General features: G+C 42.3%; 1 protein-coding gene across 1 annotated transcript in view; it reads left to right on the top strand.

Moving 5' to 3' along the window:
• The window catches only part of TRMO (tRNA methyltransferase O), a 51,882-nt gene that overhangs the window by 15,021 nt on the left and 24,261 nt on the right, over positions 1–12,600 (top strand). Inside the window, exon 2 of the mRNA XM_073591250.1 lies at positions 4,998–5,172. Within this exon, the coding sequence (XP_073447351.1) occupies positions 4,998–5,172 (175 nt within the window). The remainder of the gene's footprint in view (positions 1–4,997; positions 5,173–12,600) is intronic.

Below are 12,600 nucleotides of genomic sequence, written 5' to 3'. Positions count from 1 at the left end.
TGCAACGCTGCATTTGCGGCACCGCACTGATTTCAAAAAGTAGTTTCTGTACTAGTTTTTGCAATTTCGGGCTGCGATTTAAAATGAGATGTCTCTGAAATTGCGGCCGAAATCGGGACTGACATGCGGGAGTGAAATCGTGCGAGTTTAGCTGAACTCCCATGGCTTCATTCCTCACTCAGTTTGAACCTAGGCTCATATCTCACCATCATGGGCAAAACCAAAGAGCTGTCAAAGGACATCAGGGACAAGATTGTATACCTGCACAAGGCTGGAATGGGCTACAAGACCATCAGCAAGAAGCTTAGTGAGAGAAGGACAACTGTTGGAGTGATTATTTGCAAATGGAAGAAATACAAAAAAAAAATCAATTACCCTCGGTCTGGAGCTCAATGCAAGATTTTGCCTCATGGGGAAAGGATGATCATGAGAAAAGTGAGGGATCAGCCCAGAACTACACAGGAGGAGCATGTGAATAATGTCAAGGTAGTTGGTACCACAGTCACCAAACAAACCATTGGTAACACAATACGCTGTCATGGATTGAAATCCTGCAGCACCCGCAAGGTCCACTCCTATAGAAGGCACATGTACAGGCCCTTTTAAAGTTTGCCAATGGATGTCTAAATGATTCAGAGAAGGATTGAGAGAAAGTGCTGTGGTCAGATGAGACCAAAATGCACTATTTGGCATTAACTTGACTTGTCGTGTTTGGAGGAAGAAAAATGCTGACTATGACCCTAAGAACACCATCCCTACAGTCAAGCACAAAGGTGTAAACAATATGCTTTGGGGCTGTTTCTTTGCTATAGGTACAGGCTGACATGGCCATGCATTGTAAAATCTTGGATGAGAACCTTCTTCCCTCAGCCAGAACACTGAAGATGGGTCGTGAATGGGTCTTCCAGCATGACAATGACCCAAAACGTACCACAAAGGCAACAGAGGAGTGGCTCAAGAAGAAGCACATGAAGGTCATGGAGTGGCCTAGCCAGTCTCCAGACCTTAATCCTATACAAAATTTGTATAGGCAGCTGAAACTTCAAGTTGCCAAGCGACAGCCAAGAAACCTTAAGGATTTAGAGAAGAACTGTAAAAAAAGAGAGTTGACCAAAAACCCTCCTGAGATGTGTGCAAACCTGGTAACCAACTACAAGAAACGTCTGACCTCTTATTGCCAACAAGGGTTTCTCTACCAAGTACTAAGTCATGTTTTGCTTAGGGATCAAATGCTTTTTTTGCTCACTGAACTGCAACTCAATTAATAACATTTGTATCATGTGTTTTTCTGGATTTTTTGTTGCTATTCTGTCTCTATCTTTTAAAATACACCAATTACAGACCCTTTTATTGATTTGTATGTGGGCAAACGTACAAAATCTGGGGGGGATAAAATAATAATTTTCCTCGCTGTATATAGCCTTACATTTCAATAAAGATTTGCATAAAAGGAGAGGTTTTTGGTTTTAATATGTTGTAACACATGTTTAAACTGGATAAGTACGTGAAAGTGATCCCTCTCTGGCCAGTCTCTACTGCCTAAAATGCCAAATACTGTCCTGCACTATTGAAAAAGAAATGGGGATACTGTGGGGTTGATTTACTAAAGGAAAGTAGACTGTGCACTTTGCAAAGTGCAATTGCACTCTGCAAGAGTAGTTGCTCCAGGCCCCTGCTGACTTTCATCATCCAATCATGTGCAAGGAAAAATGCATTTTCTTTTTTATTTTCTTTGCACGTTATTGGGTATTGCTATATTGGTGTGACTAGGACAGGCCAGAGAGGGATAACTTTGATTTAGTTGGCCAGCTAGAACATCTATTGCAATATATGAGAACCAAGAATCCCTGTTTTTATGCAGAAGTGTGCAGGATGCTCTTTTCAATGCTCTTTTGTTTGAATGGCAACATTGGATATTTTAATTGGGGTGCTATTTAGTTTAAACAGCCTTGTGGTGTGTAGTGTTCAAAAGAAAAGTCTAGGATTAGGGTTGCACCAATACTGGTATCCATGCCGATACTGAGCATTTGCACAAGTACCAACCATCGTGCCAATGCTCCAATACCCGAAACCAATACCTTTTGCCGTGCGATTTGAGCCCATACAAAATGTCTGAATCGCATGCAGTTTCTCGCACTGCTCCTGTGTGAACCCAGGCTTTTAATAGTGATTTCAGCCTGTGTTTACACAGGAGAGGTGCTGGAAACTGCATGTGATATGGACAGAAATCGCACCGCATTCCTTTTCAAATTGCATGTTATTCTGGGCAATGCGAATTGAGCCCATTCATTTTGTATAGGCTCAAATTACACTGCAAAGGTATTGGTAAGTACTTGACCGTAAGTATTGGTACTCGTACACGCCGGTAAATAACCGTTATCTGCGCATCCCTATCTAGGACCCTTAAAAGTTGTGTTTACAGCCCAATAAAAATGAATTGACCATGTTGCACATTTAATACCTTGTGCTTTCATATGACATGAATGTGAGTATAGTAAAGCACTGCAACCATGTGGCCCAAAGGATGGCAGGAAGGCAGCTTTTCCTATTGCAACATAAACTTATTCTTTGGTGGGGGAGCCCTCCAGCTCCCCTGTCAGGCACAGCGGGAGAGATCGCTGCTCTAAACATCACTTAGTACAGCAATCTCTCGTGTGTGTGTACCAGGCCTTGGTTCATTTTACAACACAGCAAAGTAGAAATCTGCAATAAAGTTTAAAGTTAAAGTTTAAAGTTAAGGTTAAAATCTTTTCAAATCTTTTCAACGTATATATATTTGTACGTGATCATTTTGTCTCGGCAAAAGTGCATTTATAGTGCACTTGGCCACCCTACTTAGTCCCCTGATCTAAACTACCCAACCACCCCCCATGCTTATCTACGTTTTGCAGCTGTGGCCCTCCAAGATAGTGTGTATCCTGCTGGCACAACTCTCCTTGTTGCTAGTGCTTGTGCTTTGGGCCCTCATAGATTTCTATGGCGTAATCTGTAGAGACTAGACTCTTGGCAGATGGCCCAATGCCCAGTGGGGACTAGACAGGGTAGATATGTTTTCTTTGAAAGTACACTTGTCCTTTAAAATGGCATTGTAGTAGTGATTCTCTGCAGAAGTGCCCTAATGACACTTTCTTCTCTTTCTTCTGATAGGCCTAGTGTCTGGAACTACAGGCTGTCACTGACAGAGGGGGTTAGGGTTCTGGTCGTGTTTGTGGTTACTTGGTTGTCTGCATGCTCCAGCCTCTGACTGTTTATCAAGTTTCTTTCAGAAGAAGAGAAAAATATCTTAGTAAACAAGTTGTGGTGCATTCTAGCCATATGTATTCCTTACTCCATCTGAACTAAAAATATAAAACTTCTTCTGCTTAAAGGTGAGGGACACTGGGCCATGTAAGAAAGCATGTACTTCCCCTCGTCTGTATGAGCCCTGATAATGTAATGAAGAGCTGGAGTGGCAGCATACTAAAATATTAGGCTCCTTTCACATGGGTGCCCTCCGTTCCATCTCACCTGAGAATCCTTGACTTCCCTAGTGTGTCAGATAAAAACAGAAATGGATATATGTGACATCGGTGTTCATTCTGATTTTATCATGGAGGAAAAAGAGAACATAAAGAAGGTTAAATGTTAGCGGATGTGCGTCCACCAATATCCGCCCACATCTGTTCAGATCAATAAAACCGTATTGCGCTTGCTCTGATAACCTTGAACGGCCCCGGATGAGGGTGGATATAGGTGGACACACATTTCACTTACATCTGACCACCCATACATTGCAGTCCATTTTTGATCCAACTTTCTTCAGTGATCATTTGTTAAAACTGATATTTTCACTAAATAGCTCACTTTTGCATCAGAGAGTGCCCAGAGTGATGGAGTCTGATGTCTCAGAAGTGATGCCCCACTTTGTTTCAGCATTGGCCTGAAGAGGGCAGCACTCTTACTGTAATGCAGTGTTTCTCAACTCCAGTCCTCAAGGCGCCCCAACATGTCATGTTTTCAGGCTTTCCATTATTTTGCACGGGTGATTTGATCAGTTTCACTGCCTTAGTAATTACCACAGCTGTTTCATCTGTGGGAAATCCTGAAAACAAGACGTGTTGGGGGTATATTAAGGACTGGCGTTGAGAAACGTACACCATACAATATAAATATTCATCATCTTACCTGTTGTAGCAGCTGTGCAGGTTGTCTAAATATGATTGTGCAGTCCAGTTAGCACCATAGTTAGATCTTGTGTATGTAGTAATTGGCACTCAGTAGCAGACCTGATCAAACGTGCCCCCTTTTTTCCTCGTCAAAACAAGTCTGTATGAGAGATGTGGCTGTTTCTCAGCTATATCAGCACAGAGCACTGCAATGTGAGGGCAGGAAGCAACATTTCCACTTAGGCCCCTTTCACATGGGTATTCCGTTTGTCCGTTTTTCATCCATCCGTTGACTAATGAAAAACGAACATCAGTGCATCTCTATGGAAAAACAGATGATCATCCTTTTACATCCATTTAGATCCCTGTTTTTTGAAACCGATCAAAGCCCTATTTTTGTTCCATTGAAAAAACAGAACGGATAAAAAATAGATGTAACCAGACAAACAGTTCTTTTTTGCATCTGTTTTTTCATTGGTAGTAGATGTAAAAAAAACTGATGTAAACTGAATCCATTTTTACTTTGAAAAAAGTGACTTAACTGATTAAATAAACGGAACGCCCATGTGAAAGGACTATAGAAAAAGGTATTTTAAGCTATTCTAATATTAGGGGCTAGAGTACTATAAAGGAATAAAAAAAGTTGTGAGACACCAGTTGAACTATTTATAAACTATTTTGCAAAGTTCCCTAAAAAATAATAGTGTTGACGTTTTGAAGAGATTAATAGAGTAATTCTATGTTATGATCTATTTTCGCATATTCGGAAAATAATGACATGCCATTTCATTTTCTTTTCTAGGAAAATTAAATGCTATTTCTTTTTCTTTTCTGAAAAAAATATTTGAACAGGTCATCTGTTGACCAAACCAATTGGATACATTGAATCCTGCTTTGCTGAAAAAAATGGCACACCAAGGCAACCTTCTGTTTGCAGTTTGTCTCGTGGATGTTTAAAGATAAGCAAGAGTGTTTTCAATAATCCTGAGCATTCTGTGATTGATCTACAACAGTTTTCTCATGTGTGGTAAGTTATTAGAATTGGAGTCTTGTCTAGAAAAGGTTTGACATTGTGAAAATATTTGTGTTGCATATTTAAAAGTTCAATAAATATTCTAGTCTTTAAGGCTTGGTTCACACCTATGCAGTTTTGAATCATTTCCGCAGTGCTTTTTGCAGTGCGTTTTTCATCTTTGCACATGTATTTTTCACACTTTTTTTGATGCGTTTTGCAGTTTTTATGCTTTTTTTGGCCAATTTGTTGTTGTGTGGATTAAAAAACGCAAATTGCGGCACAATCCTGGCAAAAATGCACTACATGCTTCTCTGCAGCTTCTCCAATGAAGTTTATTGAACCAAAAAAAGCACAGTTTTGCGTTTAAAAAAGTCCCTGACCCTTTCCAAAAACGCAGTGGCTAAAAAAAGCATAGATGTGAACAAGGGCTTGTTCACAAGGAGTATACTAAAGCTTATGCCTGTGGAGGTCCGGGTTTACCCACACGGGAATGCACAAGTGTTCAGTACATCCCCATGCAAGCAGTCCTATTGATGTCAGTGGGGACACAGCAGCAGCACAGACAAAGCCGATGCTCCCAATTTGACATCGGTTTGGATGCGAGCGCGTGTCTCTAAATGCACACTGTGTGAGTTTGGGGACGTGCACCTGTACCCACAGCAGTAACAAGGTCAAAGGCTGCAGAAGGGGCTAGTCTGTGTCAAACATTTGTTATTACATTGAGGAACGACATAAACACCAGGATGTACTTGACTGTGTCCTCTGAGCTGGTATCTCAGTCCAGGAAATAGATGCTGACCATGGATGATGATTGAACAAAGATGGCTGTTTCCTTCTAAAAAGGAAAGATGACAGAGGCACTGTCAGGGGAGTACTATGATCTGTAAGATGTAATAAATACCTGTAAGTCCCACATTTACACATAACTGGCATGCATGCATTTAAAATGTATCTGATGCTAGGTTCACTTTGAGTTTCTTTCATGAGCACCAAAATGAGTGTTTAGTAATCTGGTAAAATTTGTATTTGGCTCTTTCCAGTTCCCAGTTTGCAAATAGTTTAAGACAAACAGTACAATATATTTTAATATGAAATTCACCAAACAAAAAAGTTCTACACCAAAGTGAACCCGGACCGTACTTCTTTTTTTAATTTAACGGAAGCCATGATTCTAGTAATCCCGTCCCTGGGCTTACTCATACACAGTTATAGTTACTGGGTCAACAAAGAAATACTTTTTTATTATAATAAAAGAAACAGTTTACACACCTTTTTATGTGGCCATTTCAAATGCATTTGGCTCTTAGCAGAATTCCTAAAACAGACAACTTATTTATAAATCCACTATACAGAAAAGTTCCGAAAACAAAAAATTAATAAGTAAAGTATAATTAAAAAAAGAAGATTAAGTCACACAAACAAGGCTCAACAAGCATTTTCTCACGTGGTACAGGCTCATCCATATTGGTAGATAAATATGTGCAAGAGATGCACTTAACCACCTCAATACAGGGCACTTTCACCCCCTTCCTGCCCAAGCCATTTTTCAGTTTTCAGCGCTGTCGCACTTTGAATGACAATTGCGCGGTCATGTTACACTGTACCCTAATGAAATTTTTATCATTTTTTCCCCACAAATAGAGCTTTCTTTTGGTGGTATTTGATCACCTCTGCGGTTTTTATTTATTGCGCTATAAACAAAAGAAGAGGGACAATTTTGAAAAAAACACAATATTTTTTACTTTTTGCTATAATAAATATCCAATTTTTTTTTTTTTTTAACAAATTTTTTCCTCAGTTTAGGCCGATACGTATTCTTCTACATATTTTTGGTAAAAAAAAATTGCGCTAAGCGTATATTGATTGGTTTGCGCAAAAGTTATAGCGTCTACAAAATAGGGGATAGATTTATAGCATTTTTATTATTTATTTATTTTTTACTAGTAATGGCGGCGATCTGCAATTTTTATTGTGACTGCGATATTGCGGCGGACATATCGGACACTTTTGACACATTTTTGGGACCATTCACATTTATACAGCGATCAATGCTATAAAATTGCATTGATTACTGTGTAAATGTGACTGGCAGGGAAGGGGTTAACACTAGGGGGCGCTCGAGGGGTTAATGTATTACCTAAGGAGGTGATTCTAACTGTGGGGGGAGGGGACTGACTGGGGGAGGTGACCGATCGCTGTCCCTATGTACAAGGGACACGCCATCGGTCTCCTCTCCTCTCTGACAGGACGTGGATCTGTGTTTACATGCACAGATCCACGCTCCTTCTCTGTTACCCGGCAATCGCGGGTGCCCGGCGGACATCGCGGCCGCCGGGCACGCGCACCGGGTCCCGAGCGACGCAGCGGGCACGCGCGCGCGCCGCCGGCGGCGCGCGCGCGCCCCCTAGTGGCTCGGAAGGCGAGGACGTCATATGACGTCCTCCCAGAACAATAGAAGCCTCGTCCAGCCGTCATATGACGGTGGGCGGTGGCTTAGCGGTTAAAATGGAACTTCAGACATTTTTTCATCTATTAAATCTTCTGCCCTTGTTGTTTTAACTTTGGATAGTAAAACATTTTTTTTTCTGCCAGTAAATACCTTATAGAGCCCACTTCCTGTTTTTTGTCTGGTAAAAAGCCTAGGTTTATGACATCAAGCACATCTCTCTCTCTCACTCTTGTGAGAGTTTGCCAGGAAGGAAGGGGGGTGAGTCATAAGAGGGCCAATGAGAGCTGCAAAGCTGGAGGTGTGCCTCTGTGTAAATCCAGGAAGTGAACAGACAGCAGCTTCAGCTGCCCACAGTTAAAATGGATGCAGCCAGACTTAGTGGAGGGAGATTTCTGCAGCATATTTGGCAAGTACAGAATCCAAGTATATATAAAATAATATGCAAAGTGGTTGGAGGGAAGCTTCAGAATGGCAAAGATGTTTTTATTACAAATTATGTGAGCAGACTGCAGTTCCTCTTTAAGTCTTGTGTACTTGGATGCAAATTATTTATATGGATTATGCGTTTATAAAAACTGTCTTCATTTATTTATCTGGCCATAACAGTTGTCTTAGGCTTCTTTCACACTAGTGGTCTGATCGGGTCTGCCTGTCAGTTTTTCAGGCGGACAGAATCCGAACTTCCATTCTCTTCTATGGAGCAGAAGGTGTAATCGAACAAGTGTCTGTTTACACCTGCTTACATCTGATCCAATCTGCTAAAAACAGATGGGTGGGGGATCTGTTCCCTTCCATATAGTGGATCCGTTTACATCCGACCACCCATAGAGGAGAGCTGGCTGTGTCTTTGCATACGTGTTCGTATGCTGCACGTGCCGAGCCCGCCAGGAAGTCGACTTGGCGCATCGCTAATCACAGGCAGTGAGACATTTCCCGATCTCTGCAGTCGCACATCAGGACAATGTCTCACTGCTTGTGATTAGCGCTGCGCCGTGCCGACTTCCTGGCGGGCTCTGCACGTGCAGCATACGAACACGCCGGAGCTCATCCTTAATCAGCAGATAGATTCCCCTCTGAGCAGGTGGACTCCTATCGGAGTCCACCCCGTAAGAAATGCAGGCTAGCACTGAAAAGCAATTATTTGGTTCTGATCTATGCTGTGCACAGTACTATGCTTAGCTTATTGAAGTGCATTGCTTGCTGACCTGCATGTGCAGGGTCACTAAAGCAGTGAAAAGAGGCTTGAAAAATACATGAAGTCATACAAAAAACCTGATCAGTTGACATTTCTATGTAATAGCAGGTTGCCCCAAGCAGTTGGGTGATTGTAAGGGAGAAGGGTGCTCCACACACCAAAGACAGCCATACATGGATGAATGAAAAACTGCTTCAGCTAGTCTCCTCCAAGGCCATGCTCTTCTGACATGATTCCCCCCACCCACAGGGCTTAATCGTAGTGGTGAAGTGCACTACAGCTGTTTGGGTTTTGTGCATCATCAGCTGCTATTATCAGACTGAAATGAATTACACAGATGAACACCCCATGAGATAGAAGGCATTGTCTGTCTGTATGTCCTTATCTATATTGCATACGTGTTTTTATCTATCATTATTTATCTTTTTATCATGGAGCCATGAGGATGATAGCAGTGACAGGTGCTCCGGCCACCTCTCCTCCTGGGGAATGCAGCAGAGGGGCGGGGTCACCGTATACATCCAGGGCCGTCTTTAATATTGATTGGACCCTGGGCAAAAAAATTTCTTGGGCCCCCCCTCCCCATGCAATTTCACTCTCCACCTGCTCTGAGACATACAATAAATAGCAGCTAGACTTAAAATCAGTTTACTGTATCAGATCAGGCAGCAATTGTGATTGGTTGCCAGCGGTTACAGCATATCATTACTGCATACTGACTGGTTGCTAGAGGGTACAGCACACATTACGGCTTACTGATTAGTTGCTAGAGGTTACAGAAAATTATTTCTGCTTGTTAATTGCTTGCTAGAGATTACTGTACAGTAATACTGCTCACTGATTGCTAGAGGTTACAGCACATCATCTCCTCACTGCAGGGGGGCATGATATACATATGAATGCCACCTTTATTTACATATCATTGCCACCGGCCGCAGCTATTTAGTTATGAATGCCGCCGCTATTTACATATGAATGCCGGTTATTTACATGTAAACGCAGGGTCTGCAGGTGAGTCATCTGTACACAACAATAGGGCAGAGCTGGGCAGAATTAATAACAGAACTTCACACTGAGATATTGGGACACAGCACAGGACTAAAACTTCAAGGGACAAGGGAATTTAAACTGGGATAGTTGGCAAGTATGAGGCCGCTGCTTTGGGCCCCGCAACAATGACAGGGCCCAGGGCAGCTGCCCCTTTTGACCTGCCTTAAAGACGGCCCTGTATACATCCATTCCACGGGGGAAAGCCAGTGAGAGAGCTGTAGGTTGCAGAGTGAAAACAGGGTGGAGTCATGTCGGGGATAGCCACCTGACCTGCATTGTGTGCAGCAGCAGGTCAGTGTGTAATCACAGCAGTTTAGAGCCCTTTCACACCGAGCCGCCCATAGCATCGGTCGAGAAAAGGTTAAAAACGCCCGCAATGCGCCGCAATAGCTGCGTTTTGCCGGCGGTATCCCAGCGCTGCCCCATTGATTTCACCACTCCAAAGAAGCTGTTGACAGGACTTTTCCTGATGTCCTGCCAGCGCAGCGCTCTGGTGTGAAAGCCCTCAGGCTTTCACACTGGAGACAATGCTGCAGCTGTTTGAGGGTGGATTGCAGGTGCTATTTTTAACGCTATAGCGCCTGCAAAACGCCCTCGGTGTGAAAGGGGTCTTAGAGTTTAGTATGATCACCAGCCAGGCTGACTGGGAGTTCCTAGACTGACATCTATGCACTCGGTGTATAGATGTCAGTTATATATTGGGAATAACACTTAGTGCTATTACCTATGTGCTTTTCCCTAACACTGATATCAGTATACTGAGAGCTATTCCTTTATACAACACAGATATCTGTACACTTTGGCGGAAAGAATGATCAGTGAGAATATTGTCCCTTACCTTTCTGGTCAGCAGAAAGAATATTCCTTACATTGGTGGTCAGTGAGAAGAGTGTTCCTTACATTGGTGGTCAGTGAGAAGAATGTTCCTTACATTGGTGGTCAGCAGAAAGAATGTTCCTTACATTAGTGGACAGCAGAAAGAATGTCCGTACATTGGTGGTGGTCAGTGGGAAGAATGTTTCTTACTTTGGTGGTCAGTGAGAATAATGTTTCTTACATTGGTGATCAGTGAGAATAATGTTTCTTACATTGGTGGTCAGAGAGAATAATGTCTCTTACATTGGTGGTCAGAGAGAATAATGTCTCTTACATTGGTGGTCAGAGAGAATAATGTCTCTTACATTGGTGGTCAGAGAGAATAATGTCTCTTACATTGGTGGTCAGAGAGAATAATGTCTCTTACATTGGTGGTCAGAGAGAATAATTTCTCTTACATTAGTGGTCACTGAGAATTATGTTTCTTACATTGGTGGTCAGAGAGAATACGTTTCTTACATTGGTGGTTAGAGAGAATAACGTTTCTTACATTGCTGGTCAGAGAGAATAATGGTTCTTACATTGGTGATCAGTGAGAATAATGGTTCTTACATTGGTGATCAGTGAGAATAATGTTTTACATTGGTGGTCAGAGAGAATAACGTTTCTTACATTGGTGGTCAGAGAGAATAACGTTTCTTACATTGGTGGTCAGAGAGAATAACGTTTCTTACATTGCTGGTCAGAGAGAATAATGGTTCTTACATTGGTGATCAGTGAGAATAATGGTTCTTACATTGGTGATCAGTGAGAATAATGTTTCTTACATTGGTGATCAGTGAGAATAATGTTTCTTACATTGGTGATCAGTGAGAATATTGTTTCTTACATTAGTGATCAGTGAGAATAATGTTTCTTACATTGGTGATCAGTGAGAATATTGTTTCTTACATTGGTGATCAGTGAGAATAATGTTTCTTACGTTGGTGATCAGTGAGAATAATGTTCCTTACATTGGTGGTCAGTGGAAATAATGTTCCTTACATTGGTGGCCTGTAGAAAGAATGCCCCCTTACATTGGTGGCCTGTAGAAAGAATGCCCCCTTACATTGGTGGCCTGTAGAAAGAATGCCCCTTACAATGGTGGTCAATAGGAGGAATGCCCCTTACATTGGTGGTCAGTGAAATTGATATGGTGTTATTGTGATATAGTGTTTGCTGGAGATCCAGAGCTCTGTGTCTGGAGATCTCCTCTCTGTTCTGCTGGGTGCTGCACTGACAACCAATGAATGAGTTACTATGTAAAGGAAGGACACCCTTATCCTCCTCTTAGCTCAGCAGCACCCTGAAGGTTGTCACCCAGCTCAGCACCTCTCACTGTGGACTATCACAGCCCAGACACCCTGCTGGACTAAACTTCACCTCTGAGCTCCTCGCTTGCCTTGCAACTTCTTCCGTTGGATTGTATAAGCAGAATCTGGGAACACCAGAATCCAGAGGAAGCATACGGACCTCAAGAATGTACCTGTAACACCCCCCACTTCTCATCCGAGGGGATAACTTGAGAGAACTTGGATATTCACATTGAACTAGCAAAGCTGACCTTTTAGAATCAAGCTCCTGGGAGGTCTGCAGGACAGAAGCTAGCGGTCCTGATTGATGTGATTTCACCCAACCTGAGGTCTGATCGCTGAGAGATTACCAGCTTTGTAAAGGGATTGAGCTCCTGCACTAGGATGTCGAGCACAGGATAAAAGACTGTTACTCCCAACACTGGTCTTGCGCTGTTACCCCATTACCTGAAGGTAAGGGGCCATTACTTATAAGTCTGTGGTTTGTTGCACGAAGAGGAAACACCACTGTAGATCTGTTTCAGCTGTTTCACCCTGTGAAGGAGGACCTTCATATGTTCATTGATTATTATATTTGG

Source organism: Aquarana catesbeiana, linkage group LG01 (assembly GCF_042186555.1).
Source record: "Aquarana catesbeiana isolate 2022-GZ linkage group LG01, ASM4218655v1, whole genome shotgun sequence".
In the NCBI taxonomy this organism is placed as follows: domain Eukaryota; kingdom Metazoa; phylum Chordata; class Amphibia; order Anura; family Ranidae; genus Aquarana; species Aquarana catesbeiana.
This window is presented reverse-complemented; position numbering and strand designations above follow the sequence as displayed.